At 41.6% G+C, this 18632-nt stretch overlaps 1 protein-coding gene across 1 annotated transcript; it reads right to left on the bottom strand.

Annotated features, from left to right (window-relative positions):
• Positions 1-299: 299 nt before the first annotated feature.
• derl2 (derlin 2) lies at positions 300-18614 on the bottom strand. Its single transcript, XM_078421955.1, has 7 exons — positions 18510-18614; positions 15927-15992; positions 15129-15202; positions 14818-14911; positions 13850-14045; positions 7197-7287; positions 300-3623 (listed from the first exon to the last, which is right to left on the bottom strand). The coding sequence occupies exons 1-7, from the start codon at positions 18600-18602 to the stop codon at positions 3530-3532; spliced, it is 708 nt and encodes a 235-aa protein (XP_078278081.1). The 5' UTR covers positions 18603-18614; the 3' UTR covers positions 300-3529.
• Positions 18615-18632: the final 18 nt, after the last annotated feature.

Here is an 18632-nt window from a genome sequence, read left to right on the forward strand (position 1 = left end):
ACATTCCCTTAACTTTCCCCTCTTTGAAACCTAAAACGATCTGTTTTGTAAATTTTCCAATTCTGATTTGCTGAATTTTTCCAACATTTTCCGTTTTTAATTCAAGGTTTACAGCATCTGGAGATTTTTGCTATTTCTCCCTCAGGAAGATTTCTGTGAACCTACTGATTTGTTTCATTTTTTTCTCTCACCCCCCCCCCCCCCCCCCGGGATGCTGTCTTCAATCTCGACGTCTCAGGGAGATGATCTGCAAGCCAGGCAGGGCTGAGAAAGGATGTTTACAGAAGAATTGGAGAGAAAGATGAACGAAAATAATTTAATTTCTATCACAAGGTTTTCCATAAATTGATGAGTATCAGAATAAAAATATGAAACTGTTGTTAAACATCACTAAAAGATTGAATGCGAAACCAGTTACAGAGAGTAGGTTTCCATAAATAATCAGTCAACATGCTGCAAATGGAACCAGAATTACACCTGATGGCTTCACAATACAATGCTTGTGGGAAATCACATTTTATGATTAAAAATATGTGAACACTTTTGCTAGACATAAATTTTGTAAAATGGTAAATTGATTAAAAGGATTCAATCTGTTATACTGATCGATGGGTCAGGTCCATTAGTGCCAGGCAACAGGTCTGAAGGATGGTTCCAAATCCTGGAAGGTGGTTTCAAATACCCACACCTTGCCAATTATCTCCAAAGGTACCCGAGCACATAGTGATGAGGCATGGTAGCATGGGCTGCCAGGATGAGTCTCAGGGACACAGATAGTACCCTCCTTCAGCTACACGAGGTAGCCAGGAACAAAACGAAGTGCAAAGGCAGTAGTTATGTGCAATATCATGGAGGCCATTCATCATGCAGCTGATTGGTACTAACCAGCTAAGCCTGGTCTAGTTCTATCAGGTGCACACAAAACACTGGGGGGGACGGACGGAGCTGGGTGCTGAAATCAGACAGCAAAGCAGTGGCAGGAGTGTCTAACCTGTGCCTCCCTGCTCACTGAATGGTGAAACTGAAACCCAAGAGCCATGAAGGATTTTACAATTATAAAGTTTGTGTGCAGGGGAGAGAGAAACTCTGGATAAGACTATCTGATTAAATTTTAACTCACTGGTTACATCAAATTAGAATTATAATCCAAATCTATCAAGCATAATTGAGGTCCACGAGTCACTGGCAACCTGTACCCCTGCCAGCTGAACCTCCGGTGGGATGGCTAAGCTCTTCCCAAGTCAGACTGAATGCTGCCTCAGGTTTACCAAGCTCACCTGATAATGAATGAATGGACTTTTCATTGGGAATTTAGGAAATGAACCAGTACCCATGACAATAAATACTGGTAACACGTAGGTAACACCTGGTTCAGCCTCCTCAGTGGCTGCATTGCATAACTTCAGAACTGAATTTACTCATCTAGTCAGAGAGTAGAGGGTTAGACACATAAAACAAGCTTGCATTATATAAATTGTCCTTCCACTGCCTCAGAATCTGCCAGCAGCTAAGAAGCAGTCAGTGTGGCAGTCAGTCTGTGCACGGGTTAACACAAGCTCTTGACGTTTCCAAAGGTACAAATATTGACTAGATACTGGAAACATTTTCACTCATCTTTCAAATTGTGATATAGGACTTATGTCCAGCTAAGAGAGCAAACAGGATGAGCAACCCTGATAGGATGGCTGTAGCCCCCAGTTACTGCATCAGAAGGCAACCCATGCTGTGATTTCAAATTTCTGAAGCAGAACCTCAGACTCGGATATGAATGCAACCTCTGAGCCATGGCTCTCAGTGAAATATTGGTGGAAAGTTTTTTTCCCCAACCTCCAGCTCTCTTTCCCAGTATCCGGCATGATTTCACCTGTGTTCTATTACCAGAGGTTGATCTATCTGCTGTCCAGCAGCAAACTAACACTCAGAATACCAAGTCTCCGCTCTCCCAGTCTCTCTGTGCTACTTCAAGATTCCAGTCATATAACAGTTCCTCTGTCATCACCATCCTGCAGCTTATGCCATTTCCATTTCTGTTTGCCAGGATCTGGGAAACTCCAAGGAAACTCCCACCTCTTAAACAAGGAGGTTGGGAACCTCAAATATGAAACTCGTCAGCTGTGATCAAAATTGTGAACGCAATGACCTGGATGGGAGTTAACTGAAGCAAGAATGTTTTAATACATTCATATAAACCAGCGTATTTGTAAAGATGTTGTTTAGATGTACCTTTACATCTGTATGTTGCAAAATAATGTAGAATAAATGAATGGAAGTTGTTTAAAAAGACATCTTGCCTTCCTATTTACACACTTCACACTAATTCATGTAGTGTGAATCCATCCACCTTATCTGATATATAGCATGGAAATATATTCTATCTTGATCTAGCCATGGGTAAGTTAACAAAGATAGGACATTGGACAAAATAGGACATTTTATGCGGAAACTAGAGCACAAGAATGTCTCACAAACAGCAGGATGATAAATGATCCGAAAATCCTCTTAGTGAAGCCCACGAGGGAATAACTTACTTCCAGGAAAAGCCTCTGCACGTCTTTGAAATATTACCTTGTCATCTTACATATTGACTTGAAAGAACAAACAGTTTAATGTCTCAATTTAGAAATGGCAGTTTCCACTGCATGATTCTCTCTTAATATTGCTTTGAAACACTATCCTAAGATCGTCCGATCTCTGGTTTGTGGTTTGAACCCACATCTCTGTCTCTCTCAGACAGAAGATCTGCCACGTGAGCAAAAGCTGACAAAATAACTACACACGATATACTCAGAACACCACTGGGTAATCATCTAAAACAGCTCTAAGGGTACTTAGTCAAGTTAAAAGTCATCTGATGCCAGTAATGGATTAGTCTGTTGAACATTGCTAATAATCTCATTTCATCCGAATCGCAAATGCAGGATTACGCTGCAAGTAGTTCAGTTTGACAAAATACACCGATTGAAAGATTGCTGATGTGGATTGTATTTGGTCTATGGAAAAACAATGTAGTACTGTGTTAATACAGCTCGGTACAGACCAAAGGCTCCATCTGTTGGCTTTTTAATTCAGTAATTTAATGTCAAGAATCAGTGAGTTTGATGGTTGAATTCCGATTTCATTGCCAAAGAATACTTACAGTAGCCAAGTCTGACACTTGGCTGTTGATAAAAAAGTTATATAAAAATTATGGCCACACATATGACTGTAACCTCAGATATTTGATCTTCTGCAGAACAATTAATGAGAACCTCAGATGTCCAGTTCCATGGTGCAGGCCTCATTGAAAGTATCAGCTATTCCAGTATAACAGGCATAGGCACTGATGGCCAATTGTAATTCACCTTTAAAAAAGGCAGGTATCCATCACACAAGAGGTGCTGATAGGTGGGTCATTGGCAATCTGCAAAGTTGTTTATTTGGAAATGAACCAAGGTGATGGCAAGCAGTCAGAGGCTAAAGAGAACAGGTATGTCCTCTGAGGTTGTAAAGAGAGTGTGCAGCTGACAGTTGTTCATGGCTAGCCTCCAAGTCAGTGTCCCTCGCCCCAGTTGAAGCCCCCAGGCCGGTCCTCAGGTAGTGGGTTGTAGTCGGGATCCTCTTCAGGAACATCAAAAATAGCTTTCCTGCCAATGAGAAACAAAAGCATATTGCTGGGGTAACTGATACATTTTTGCACGATTTCCAGCATACAATTCCATGAATCACAAGCAGCAGTAGGCCTCTCAGCCACTTGAGCCTGTTCCCCCATCTAGTAAAAATTGTCACTGATCTAACTTCCACATTCTCATTAATCCGTGGAAATCTTTCATCCCCTCACGCATTGAGGATCTATCTTAACCCCTGCTTCCTCGTGCTGCCCATGTGATGTTTGGGATGGAATAGCAAAGAGAGCTAGAGGAGGACTACAAGAACAACCAAGACTGAGAGCATGCTGCAATTACATACAATTTCACTGCTGACCTGGTTTAAGGTGCAGCAAGGAAATGAATTTGCTGGTTTACAAAAAAAAAGACACAAAGTGCTAGAGTATCCCAGCAGGTCAGACAACAGCTCTGGAGAACATGAAAGCTGCTGTTTCGGCAAATTGAAAAGTCACCTACAGTTCTGCAGAATTATTGTCTGACCCGTCGAGTTACTTCAACACTTTTGTGTCTTTCTTTCGGTTTAAGGTCACCTTAATTCTAACTGAAGATAGTAAAAATATCAGAAGGGAAGGTGAAGTACGGTGCATTCAGAAAGTATTCAGACCCCTTCACACTTTTCACATTTTGTTATGTTACAGCCTTATTTTTAAATGGATTAAAAAAAAAAATTAATCATCGATCTACGCACAATAACCCCAGAATGAAGAAGCGAAAACAGGTGTTTAGAATTTTTTTCAAAGTAATTAAAAAGAAATAACTGAAATATCACATTTACATAAGTATTCAGACCCTTTGCTATGACACACATTGTTTCCATTGATTATCCTTGAGATGTTTCTACAACTTGATTGAAGTCCACCAGTGGTAAATTAAATTGACTGGACATGATTTGGAAAGGCACACACCTGTCTATACAAGGTCCTACAGTTGACAGTGCATGTCAGAGCAAAAACCAAGCCATAAAGATGAAGGAATTGTCCGTAGACCTCCGAGACAGGATTGTGTTGAGACACAGATCTGGGGAAGGGTATAAAACAATTTTTGCAGCATTGCAGGTACCGAAGAGCACAGTGGCCTCCGTCATTCTTAAATGGAAGAACTTTGGATCCACCAGGACCCTTCATACAGCTGGCCGCCCGGCCAAAATGAGCAATCGGGGGAGAAGGGCCTTGGTCAGGGTGGTGACCAAGAACCCGATGGTCACTGACAGGTGTGCCAAGCTTGAAGCATCATACCCAAGAAGACTTGAGGCTATAATTGCTGCTAAAGGTGCCTCAACAAAATACTGAGTAAAGGGTCTGAATACTTATGTAAATTTGATATTTCAGTAATTTCTTTTTAATGACTTTGCAAAAATTTCTAAACACCTGTTTTCGCTTTTTTTATTATGGGGTAGATCGATGATTAAAAAAATGCATTTAATCAATTTTAAAATAAGGCTGTAACGTAACAAAATGTGGAAAAAGTGAAGGGTTCTGAATACTTTCTGAATGCACTGTATTTTCATAAGCCATCAAACTCTATACAGATATCTATACTGTCAGAGAAGTTCATTGTGGAGTCATCTGGCATAAAAAAATCTCCATTAAACAATAAAATGAAAATCAAATAAAACCCACAGATTCAGAAAATACCCGGTAGGCAGCAGTAACTGTTGAAAGAGAAACAGAGTTTGGGTAGAATGCTATCAGAGGGGAGCAATAGGTGGAAACGGAGCAGTAGAGTTGCTGCTTTACAGCGAATGCAGCGCCGGAGACACAGGTTCGATCCTGACTACGGGTGCTGCACTGTAAGGAGTTTGTACGTTCTCCCCGTGACCTGCGTGGGTTTTCTCCGAGATCTTCGGTTTCCTCCCACACTCCAAAGACGTACAGGTATGTAGGTTAATTGGCTGGGTAAATGTAAAAATTGTCCCTAGTGGGTGTAGGATAGTGTTAATGTACGGGGATCACTGGGCGGCACGGACTTGGAGGGCCGAAAAGGCCTGTTTCCGGCTGTAGATATATGATATGATATGATAACTCAGTTTGAAATTCCTTCATCAGAACTGGAAAAGATAGAAAAGTTAAGTTTTAAATTGGATAGGTGGGAAAGGGTAGATAGAATAGTGGGAATATCTGTGATACGGTGAAGCCAGGATTGCCATGCAGAGAAGTTATACAAGTCATCACACAATTGGTTAATCTGGGCAATTAGAGTGAGCATACAAACAAAGGAGCATTTAAAGAAAAGCAAAATGCAGTGCTGTAGGTCCAACCCACAGGTCAGGCGATGCTAATAGAGAGGAAAAAAAACAAAGTCAATATCACAGATACATGACTTACAGCAAAAAGGACCGGTGTTGCTACTGGCAAAGAAAACAAGTTACTTGAAGTTGCAGAATTCAACACTGAGTCCCCAAGGCTGAAAATTGCCCAGACAAAATTGAGCTGTTGTTACTCAAACATTGCTGTAATAGTGCAGGAGGCTGCTCTGTTCTCCTCCTGGACAGAGCTAGGATTGTTCTGCTAGTTTCCACCTCCCAATCCACCAGACATCACATTTATCCATTGCAATTTCCACCACTGCAATAAGATCCCATAGCCAGGCGCATTTCCCCTCCTAACCACTATTTTTGGACTTTGAAGCGATCTTTCCTCTTCTCAACACATCTGTTCCTCCATTCCCACCTATTGCACCCTTCTGATAGCATTCTTCCCATACAAGATGCAATACCTACTGTTCCATCTTTCCCTTCCAACAATCCAGGGGCCCAAACAGTCTATCCAACCAAAGCAGCAATTAAATTGCACTTTTTCCACTCTAGATCTCTACACTGGAGAAATCAGACACAAATTGGATGATCGGTTTGTGGAGCACCTGAAGTCAGATTGTAGGGTTTCCTATTTCAATGCACTACCCCATTCCCATTCAGACCCATCTGCTCCAACACAAGATAGAGGAACAACACTTCATTGTCAGCTGGGCAGGTGGTTGCCTTCAGAATTCAATTTTCTGAATTCTACAACTTCAGATACTCTTTCTCGCTCTGTATTATGATGGGCCTGGCCATCATTCGTGAGATTGGCTCAACTTCTCTCTCATTAGCACAGCATGCACGACCCGCTGGACGTGTCTAATTTTCTAACTTTTTATAATCCCTTGTTTTGTATTCTCACTCTCTATTTGTGCATTAAATGGGTAACCGTGCATAACTTATCCCCACTGCAACCATGGCCTCACCTTCAGATATATTCCCTTTGTCCTATCCATGTTCTCAGCAACTTAAAACTAACTTGTTTTCTCTCTTTTCCAGTTCAGACAAAATGTCCCCGACTCGTTTACTCTGGTTCCCTTCCCATAGATAGTGCCTAATCTGGACTGGGTCGAGAAAAAGAGGAAAGCAATAATGTTTCCAGCATTTTGTTCGTATATCATTACGTCAAGAGGAAAGGCTGATTCAATTAAGTGATTAACTTTTTCTACCAAATACCACTGCTCGGGTGCTAGTATATAACAGACACACTCAGTTAACTGCTCTGATGTCTATATTGAAACTTTCGTAAAACTTACAAAATGCTTGGTGTCCTGAGCAGCCGTCCTCCACCAGGTTGATTTGGAAATACATCTTCCAAAAAATAATATATGTGGCCCACAGCAATTCCTAAAGCAAACAATAAACAGGCAAACTCAGTACAGACGGCAGCAGACCTCACGTTTCCAAAATAAACATCATCTCCTTAGTATGGTCATGAACTTGTTATCTGCTCTCAGACCGCTCATTCAGCCTATTACACCGTACCAACTCTTTGAAATCGCAATTTAGTCCTTCGTGGACATGGTGATCAAGAAACCCCTTTATTCTCTCCTTGTAATCCCACAGGTTTTGCTTTTTCAACTTTTATCCAATACTCTATGTGTTTTGAAAGTTACTAATAAATTTGTTTTTATATTCCACAGTTAGTGCATTTCAAACTATGAAACCGTAATATAAACAAACGTCTTACCTTCCTTGTGGATATTTTTCATTAATTAAATCCGTCTCATTTGGTAAATGATAATGGAAAGTTGTTTTTGACTTACATCATCAAAACCCTCCCATGTCATTTTTCCACAGTGACCTGGAAGCTTTAATTGCGAGTGTGTTATGCCAGGTCAGATTACTGGAAGCAATAAAGCCAGGAAGAACCGTAAAGGAGACGAGAAAGGAGAGGAGAAGCATGTGGCAAGGAGTTAGGGTTTAACTGTACTTTGCAGAAGGATGCAGGGTTTAGGAGCAATGAGAGACGGGTAGTTGGAAATTCGGCACAAGACAAGATCATAATAGGATATTGGAATCTTTAAAGGTTCTAGGATCAGCATGCAGCATTGACCAGGAAAGGAATCTAAATGTTAATGACAACTGAGGTGCTTCTGGGATCAGGAGCTCCTGGGAATTCCAAAATCCAAGTGAATGGAGGGTGGGGTGGGGGACCAGAAAATAGAAATGTAATATTTAAAAGACTGACTAGAAATGTGAGGCTAATGGTGGGAGATGCAGGGGCCAAAAGACATATAATAGCAGCTGTGAAGTTGGCAGGAAGACCTTGGTCCTTTCCAGGCCATCACACACTATTTCTCAACTGGATGCTATCTAGCCTGTGAGCCTCTTTCTTTGCACCTAGCGTTTATCCTGATCACACCGTCCCACCGGGTTTCCATCATTCTAATATAAAATTATATTTTGTGACAGCAGCTTGTAGTTCAGAAAATATCTTTAGGTTTTCAACTAACACATTAATTTACAAGTCATTTGTTTTCTATCTTACAAAGAATCCAAAATTGCTGCTACACAGAGAACTATGTAGAAAATAAATTACATTAATGCAGTGCCCTTCATGTCCTCAGGACGTCCAAAGCACTTCATAACCAATGACTGCCTCGGAGGTAAAGTCTCTGGTGCAATGTAGGAAAATGCAGCCATGAAACAGTGAATTAGTTAATTTACAAAACAAGAGAGAACGTGCAAACTCCACACAGACAACACCAGAGGTCAGGATAGTACCCCGGGTCTCTGGCACTATGACGAAGCTGCTCCAACAGCAGCGCCACCCATACAGGGAACAAAACAACAGCTGAATGTAATTAGTCAGAGCCACAGAATAAAGTAAAGAGTTGGAAGCACTTGAAAATTAAAAAACAGTAGGCCAATTGACCCATCAAATCTGCCCCACCAACTGATGAGATCATGGCTGATCTGCCCCAATACCCAAATCGTCTTCTGTGCCAGTTCCCCGTAGCCATCAATTCCCCAAATTTTCCTCCATAAATATCCACCATGATCTAACTTCCACAACCCCCAGGGATACAGATTTCCAGAGATTTATCTCCCTTTGCAAACAGAAGCATGGTGGAACTGTGGGAAAAAAGACAAAAGAAGTTAAAGAAAAATGTAAATGCAACAGGGTGAAGGGAAATGGGTCTGGATGGGCCAAGGCAACTACTTGAATTGGTGACCACACCATGATTTGGTTCCATGTGAAACTGAAAAGGAGGGGATCAGTCAAAATTGAAAAATTTAAATGAAACTAAATCCAATTCATATGAGGGAAAGGGACAAATAAACTTGTCGAAGGACATAACCATAAAAACAAATAAACAAGTGGGTGGTATTTTGGTGAGCCACATTCAATGGATAATGAAAATGATATTCATACTCCATAAACTATCTCTCTTCCCATTTCAACAGCTCCACATCTAACTGGTATTGTAATTGATTTATTATTATGTGTCCTGAGACACAGTGAAAAACTTTGTTTTGTGTATTAGCTCAGCTTTCCAAAATTCAAACCATGTCCCTTTAATTGGCTTCATAAAAATTCTGTTGTAGGTCCAGGTAAAAATATCCATGATTACAATCAAAACCATACACGAAAACACAGGTAGTGCAAAGAGAAAGGAAACAGAGTGCAGAACAGCGTGTTACAAATACAGAGAAAAAGCAGTTTAATAAAAGGGCAAGGGCTGTAATGAGGTAGATTGGTGCGATGGAGGATTAGGGGAGGGCTCCGTGGGGGGGGGGGGGGGGAAGATATATTATTTGAATGAGTGGCCCATTTAAGAGTGTGATAACAGCAGGGTAGAAGCTATCGAGTCCGGTGGTACATGCTTTCAAACTATCACATCTTCTACCTGACAGAAGAGGGCAGAACTGAGGTAACAGTGAAAGCACTGCACACCAGCTCAGGGTACCACAGAGCTGCAATATGCAGTCCAACGACACAGCAGAGATTACAGGACAGATTGGTAAAATTTGGATGTGCGATCGAATGCACAAATGCAGCATTTAAAAAAAATTAAAAAGCATATGTTTAAAATCTGAAATAACAACAGAAACTGCTTGAAATACTCAGATGATCAGCTCTGAATTGGTGAAGGGCCTGCAGCCTAAAAAATATTAACTCCATTTCTCTTCCCACAGATGTGGCCTGAGCTGCTGAGCATTTCCAGCATTTTCTATCTGTTGTCTGTTGAAAGTCCTGGTGATTAATTCAAACAAATTCTTTGATCTACATATGCTGTGGCAGTCATTTCAAACCATAAAAGTTTCCAAGGTTGATATTTTCATACAGGCAAAACAGTATTAGCTTAGCTTGACCTCGGCTTTTATGTGGTACAAATCTACTTGCTTGATCGATCAAGTGTCATGTTAAAACCCCATGAGTCACCTCAGCACCCGAGGCTAACTGTGGTCTAGATAGACACAAAATGCTGGAGTAACTCAGTGGGCTGGCAGAATCTCTGGAGAAAAGGAATGGGTAACATTTTGGTTCGAGACCTTGCGGCTTAGGGCTGATTTGAGACTACTAACTTAACAGACTCAATCCCATCTAACAATTCCCTTCTACATCTTTTAAAATTCTCCTTTCTCTCATTGGTAATAATCTTTATTTTATGTTCTTTAGATACTGTGGGAACTTTTCTTTTTACACACGGACAATGGTAGGTACCTGGAATGTGCTGCCAGGGAAGGTGGTGGAAACAGAAGCAATAGCAATGTTTAAGAGGCATTTAGATAGACCATGTGCAGGCAGATGTACATTTAAATTGGCATAATGCTGGTCTGCGGGGCCTGTTCCTGTGCTGTACTGTTCTACCTTCAACGTGAGAACAGTAAAAATCTTGAAGCCAAACAATAGGAGAAGTAACTAGATGCAGAGAAATTGCTGACACAATCAGTTGGCACAGAAAGAATGCACTGAGCAAGAGCTCTCTCTTGGAGTGATTATTATTATGCATGTGCTGGCTCACAGAAGATAAAGATGAATGGGCACAGACCAATTAATAAGAGATGGGGAGCCATGATCAGGTTATTATTAGTTAAATTAGTTGAGATATGAAAGTTATGCACACCATGTGAAATAGGAGTAGAAGCAGTGTATCAGCCCCTTTAGTCTGTTCTGCCATTCAGTAAAATCATGACTGATCCCACTTTCTCCCTCCAATTTCCCGTCCTCTTCCCATAACCTTGACTCACTGGACTCACAAAATCCTTTCATCTGAGCTTTGAATGTGTTCAAGGAATCAACATCCGCAGCTTTCTGGAGTAAAGAATTCCAAAGGCTCACAATTTTGAGAAAAGAAAATGTTCCTCATCTCAGACTTAAATACCTGCCCACTTATCCCAGTCTTAGAAGAAACATCCTGACGGCATTTACCCTATCTAACCCATGAGGAATGTGTTTCATTAAGATTGCCCCAATTCTTTTGAAATCCATTGAGTACAGCTGAACTTGTTCAATCTGTCAGAAAACAATCCTGCCAGAATAGAGATCATCTCGTAAAATTCAGCAGAAAATCTGACTTGGTGTAGCAGGAATAATATAATAAGTAAAATTCATATGGTTAATGACAAACTTACATATCAATGAAGCCTAACTCTGCTAACCCCACAGGACTTTCATTGATATTTGATCTAATCTAATGGATAATATTAAGTTCATAAGACATAGGAGTAGAATTAGCAACTTCTCCCTCGACACCCCCCACTTCCTTAGTCCAAGGCGTAGCTATGGGCACCCGCATGGGCCCCAGCTATGCCTGCCTCTTTGTAGGGTACGTTGAACAATCCCTGTTCCAGTCGTACACAGGCCCTATTCCCGAACTCTATCTCCGTTATATTGACGATTGCATTGGTGCTACCTCCTGCACCCATGCAGAACTCATGGACTTCATCAACTTCACCACCAATTTCCATCCTGCACTCAAATTTACTTGGGCCATCTCCGACACCTCCCTCCCCTTTCTTGATCTTACAGCCTCCATCACAGGAAACAGACTATTGACTGACGTCTATTATAAACCCACTGATTCCTACAACTATCTCAACTACACTTCCTCCCACCCTGCTTCCTGGAAAGACTCTATCCCCTACTCCCAATTCCTCTGTCTACGCCGCATCGGCACCCAAGATGAGGTATTCCATTCCAGGACATCCGAGATGTCCTCATTCTTTAGGGAACGGGGGTTCCCCTCTCCCATCACTCTTGTCTCCTCGGTACCCCACAGCTCCGCCCTTGCTCCCCTCCCTTAGTCGCAACAGAGTCCCCCTAGTCCATACCTTTCACCCAATCAGCCATTGCATACAACACATAATCCGCCGAAATTGTCACCACCTCCAACGGGATCCCAACACCAGTCACATCTACCTATCTCCACTGTTTTCCACCTTTCGCAGAGACCGTTCCCTCCGCAACTCCCTGGTTAACTCATCCCTTCCCACCCAAACCACCCCCTCCCCAGGTACCTTCCCACCCAAACCACCCCCTCCCCAGGTACCTTCCCTTGCAACCACAGAAGATGCAACACCTGTCCCATAGACTTCCTCCCACGACTCTTCCAGGGACCTCAACAGTCTTTTCAGGTTAGGCAAAGGTTCACTTGCACCTCCTCCAACCTAATCTACTGTATTCGTTGTTCAAGATGTGTACTCCTATACATCGGCAAGACCAAACGTAGACTGGGTGATCGTTTCGCTGAACACCTTCGCTCAGTCCGCCTGAACAAACCTGATCTCCCGGTTGCTAAACACTTCAATTCTCCTTCCCATTCCCACAGACCTTTCTGTCCTAGGTCTCCTCCATTGTCAGAGTGAGGCTAAATGTAAATTGGAGGAACAGCATCTCATATTTTGCTTGGGCAGCTTACAGCCCAGTGGTATGAATGTTAATTTCTCTAACTTCAGGTAGCATCGGCATTCCCTCTCTCTCTCTATCCCTCTCCCACCCAAGTCGCACTAGCTTCTCGTTTTCACCCAATAAATAGCTAACAATGGCCTGTTTCATATCATATCATATCATATATATACAGCCGGAAACAGGCCTTTTCGGCCCTCCAAGTCCGTGCCGCCCAGTGATCCCCGCACATTAACACTATCCTACACCCACTAGGGACAATTTTTACATTTACCCAGCCAATTAACCTACATACCTGTACGTCTTTGGAGTGTGGGAGGAAACCGAAGATCTCGGAGAAAACCCACGCAGGTCACGGGGAGAACGTACAAACTCCTTACAGTGCAGCACCCGCAGTCAGGATCGAACCTGAGTCTCCGGCGCTGCATTCGCTGTAAAGCAGCAACTCTACCGCTGCGCTACCGTTTCCTTTAACATCGTTACTTTTTTGCATATCTTTCATTCATTGTTCTTTATCTCTCTACATCATCGTCTATATCTCTTGTTTCCCTTATCCCTAACAGGTCTGAAGAAGGTTCTCAACCAGAAACATCATCCATTCCTTCTCTCCAGCGATGCTGCCTATCCCGCTGAGTTACTCCAGCTTTTTGTGTCTATCTTCAGTAGAATTAGGCTATTTGGCCCAGTCTGCTCCACCAATAAAATCATGGCTGATCTATCTTTCCCTCTCAACTCCATTCTCCTGCCTTTTCTCTGTATACTTTGACATCCTTATGTCTGTGCAGTGTTGTAAACAGTAGTCTGAACATTAATGAGTCATTACTTACAAAAAATATGTCAGGCCAGAACATTCATTCCCTAACAAAATCTTACATTCTGCACATGCCACATATTTGAATTAAGAAAAGCACCTGATCTAAACATGACACAAGATTTCACTCCAGTATCCTCCCCAAATGACATACATAAATTATGAGAAATAACAAACATGGACAGGCACTAAAATTCAAAGCTCAAATACCGGAAAACATTGTTGTTTAAGTGGTTCCTTACCTAGCAAATCCACTATGATTGAATTTCCAAGTAATAATGAGAAGCCCATTAGTACCCAGGGCAGAAAAGGAGCCTGAAAATTAAGGAGCCCAAAAAAGTTCAACCTCACGTAAGGATTCCTCCTGCTCCAAATATACACTAACATAATGGTGAAGGCTTGGCCCAGGAACACCAGATTGACAAACAGGCCAAAAACCTGACACAAAATTAAGGAGAGTAACTGTTTTTAACAGCAGTATCAGAATCCAGCAAGGAAAGTTGGGAGAGAAGGGTAAATAAAAGAGAAAACAATTGGCATCACACTACAAATCATGTGCTTTCTAAATCAGAATGCTGATAGAACCCATGTATTACTAAGACGGAGACACAAGAGACTACCAATGCTGGAATCTGGAGTCAAAACTGCTGGGGGAACTCTGAGTCAGACATTAACTGTGGAGGCAAAGGGATGGTTGATGTTCCATGTTGGGGCCTTCCATTAGAACTGAGAATATAGAGGGAAGATAACCTGTATAGAGAGGGAGGGATAAGGCAGGGGCTTGGAGGTGATATGTGAAACCAGATGAGGGGAGAAAATGATCGATAAATAGAGTTATGTTGGAGTGAGGATTGTAGAGACAGAGGCTGGAAATATGGAACCAGTTAAGGGAGAGATGATGGGCAGACACACAGGGCAGGAAATGGAATTACCTCTTGTCTGTAAACTTCCCACTTCAGCTCCATCAGCCTATCATCACCCCCTTATTTGGTTCCACCCATCACCCGCCAGCCCTTGTCTTGCAACCTTCCTCTCTTTATTATGGCCATTTTCCCACTACACACTCAGCACAAATACAAGGTCTCAATCTGGAACATCTCACATTATTAACCTTACAGTTGTGTATTTTGTTAGTTAATTAATTGATCCTTAAAGCAATTTGTTATTTTGTAACAAATATAAAGGTCATTAAACAAAGGCTGAAGGATACGGTCATCAAAAATCCATCGAAAAGGAACATAAAGACAAAATCTGCAGTGCGACCCCTGAACGATCCTTCTTCCAGCATTCGACAATACCGGTATCTTCAGTTGTAATAGTTAAGGCAATGTATCACAATAAAAGCACGGCAAGCAAAGAATGCTTTTTTGATGGATGAACCAGCTCCAAACTAAATTGTTTTTGACTGTTGAAATTGACACATGTAAAATCGCTGATTAAAGAGAACATAAACTTCTGTGCCACAAAGCAATATGTTTTTCAAATTTCTAATTGTATATCCCAACAACGTTAAAAGGATACAGAAAGATCATATTAAACAAAAAATTAAATCCCACTGTACCAAAAAACAGGAAATTTGTAACTAATCTCCAAACCTGCAAGAAAGAAAATACAAGTTAACATAACAGAAAATCATAATACAATCAAACAAGTTTTATAAAGGGAAAATGACAAATCTGCTTCAGTTCTTCAAGTATGTACATATTGTGGAGACATGGGAACCATCAAATATAGTGTGATTAAATTTCATAAGTAAATATGAAACATAGTGGGTGTGTTAGACCAAGAGGATGTACTTTCAGTTGTCTATTTCAGACAGACAAGCAGGATTTCCTTTCTCAGGGATCATGAACTCTTAGAATTCTCTATTCTTATTTTCAGACTGGATGGACACGTGGCAAAGATAAATGTACCTCCTCTGTAATAAGTCAGTCAGAGACTATTATTGATAGTCATAGGTTGTGGCAGGAGGCGATAACCTTTTATGGTTACCCCCATAGAGTGTATGGGGAAAGTTTGACACTGGAGATATTTTTTTGGGGGGGGTGGGGGGGGATAGAGAACTTATTAATGACACCAAGGTGATTGATAAAAATTAGTTTCAATGTAGTAATTCTAATAGTTATTGTATATATTAAGAACAGGCCCCAGAAATCCTATTATTTACTGACATCATAAGACCAGAAGAGAACACTTAATTAGGGGCAGAGTATTATTCATGCAGTGTTACTTGTGCAGCCTCTAGGTTCTTGCACACAATACAAAGATTAGTGTATACATTGTTTCATAATACATTGGAGAGAGAAACACAACACTTACTTGATAGTGCTTAAATATTAACTCGGGATTAAAGTACAACTGGAATGGTGTGATTATTTCTAATTGCTGAAAGGAATGAAAGACACAATTGTCATCAACAAAAAATGTTGGCATTTTCTAATCAAGCATAAATCAACCAAAAGTACTCGAAAAAATGGATCGCTTTAGATTTGCAGCTACAGTCCCAATGCATACACACTCAGCAAATAATTCAGACCATAATACCCGTAATAATTTGGAACAGAATTAGGCCATTCGTCCCATTGAGTCTGCTCCACCATTCAATTATGGCTGATCTATTTTTCCCTTCTCAACCCCATTCTCCTGCCTTCTCCCAGTAACCTTTGATGCTCTTACTAATCAAGAACTTATCCATCTCCGTTTTTAAAATACCCAATGAGTTGGTGTCCATTGCTGCCTGTGGCAATGAATTCCACAGATTCACCACCTTTGGCAAAATAAATTCCTTCTCATCTCTATTCTACAGGTACATTCATTTATTCAGAGGCCGTGCCAGCTAATTCTAGAATATCCCACTACTGGAAATATCCTCTCCACATCCACTATATTTAGGCCTTTCGTTATTTGGTAGGTTTCAATGAGATCCCCATTCATCCTTCTAAATTCCAGCGAGTAAAGGCCCAGAGCTTTCAAACACTACTTGTACGTTAACCCAATCATCCTAGGATCATTCTCATAAACCTCTTCTGCACCCTCCCCAAAGTTTCCACATTCTTCCTGTAATGAAATGACCAGAATTGAACACAATACTCCATAATATAGCTTAACCAAAGTTTTTATAAAGCTACATCATGATTTCTTCACTCTTATATTCAATGCCACAACTGATGAAGGCAAACATATCATATACCTTCTATCATCTTGTGTTACTACTATGGACTTGGACTTCAAGATTCTTCTGTACAATTTAATCAGACTAGATTAGTAAATTTGCAGTCATCACGTAAATTGGCAGGGTTATGGATAGTGAGGAAAAATGGCAAATGATACAGCAGGATATAGATCAGTTTGAAATATGGGCAATGAATTGGCAGGGTTTAATCCAAACAAGTGTGAGATGTTGGAAAATTGAAAGCACGAGGAAGGTACACAATGAATGGCAGGATCCTAGGAGTATTAATGTACAGAAATACTTCAGGTGCAAATCCATAGCTCCCTAAAAGTGACAACACAAGTGGACCGGATGATAAAGGAGGTGATGACACACTTGGCTTTATCAAATACAAATGTTAGGAAATCACATTTATACTGTATAAAGCTTTCTTTAGGATACATTTGGAGTAATGTGTGTAGTTCCAGTCACAACACTAGAGAATGATGTGGAAGCTTTGGAGGGGGTGCATAAAAGGTACACCGAGATGTTCTCTGGATTGGTGTATATTAGCTACAAGGAGAGGTTGGACAAACTTGGGATTGTATTCTCTGGAGCATTAGATGCTGAGGGATAGATTATAAAATTATGAGAGGCATTGATAAGGCAGACCGTCTGAGTATTTTCTGAAGATGGACTATCAAATACTAGATAGAGGATTTGCTTTAAGATGAGAGGGGGAAAAGTTTAAAAAAGATGATTGTAGCAAGTTCTGTTTTACACAGAGTGGTTGATGCCTGGGACATGCTACCAGGAGAGGACAAAGAAGCAGTAACAATGACAATGGTTAAACACGCATTAGAAGACCACAAAGAGGTGGGAAATATAGGGATATGGACCACATGCAGGCAGATAGAAATAGTTTACATTGTCATTATGTTCAGTGCAAATATGATGGTGTATATCCTGTGCTGCTATGTTCTATAACATGACCATTAAATCAAAACTGACTTCCCCTGATTGATTTTTGTCTTTGTATTGCATTATACCATAATGAATTCCAATAACTGTCAACCACTAAGTTCAAATTAACAGCCATCCAAATCCACTCAGCCGTTCATTCTTTTCAAAACAATGGGAAAATCCAGATTGAAAAATGATGGCCAGACTCTGCAATTTGCATTACAATACATGAAAACAAAAACACAGTAGAAGTTGGAAATCTGAAACGAGGACAGAAGATGCTGCACACGGTAGTATTTGGCGAAAAAGAAAGTGTTAATGATTCGGGTCCTCCACAGTGCTGTCCACTCCGAAACTTGAGCTGCTCCAACCGATGACACCTCCTGCAAAACTTGGACACGGAATAAGATGTACATCCCGCGTGTCTGAGGAAACCAAAACAACGCCACTTCCAGTTTTCTCCCCTACACGCCACGCTCCCGAGTTTCGAGCCGCGTTGGCGAGAGTCGCATCCTGGAGCCCGGCGCGACTGACAAACACGTAAGGTCTCCGCCCCAGCCAGATGGCAGCGCACCAGTCCAAGCCACCCACATCTGTCGCCAAGATTCCGGACCTGCCCAGCCTTGCAACGCCGGTGTCTTCTCGGATACCTGCTCCCCACAACCCCTCCTTCCTTCTCGGGCCACCGGATCGTCCCCGAGCTCACGCCGGCGTTGTCTCCCCGCCCCATGAAAGCAGAGCGGACGCCCAAACCCACTGCGACCGTGCTGCGCCCTTGCAGACCCTACCACGGCGGCGGTGGTGAGCACGCAGGCGGTGGTGTAAGCCCGGGTGACCAGCGGGATCTGCAGGTACTCCTGCTGAAGGCTCTGGTACGCCATCTTCGTGCTTCCGGCCAGTGCCAATGGCGT

This window comes from Rhinoraja longicauda, chromosome 26 (assembly GCF_053455715.1).
Source record: "Rhinoraja longicauda isolate Sanriku21f chromosome 26, sRhiLon1.1, whole genome shotgun sequence".
NCBI classification, from domain to species: Eukaryota; Metazoa; Chordata; class Chondrichthyes; order Rajiformes; family Arhynchobatidae; genus Rhinoraja; species Rhinoraja longicauda.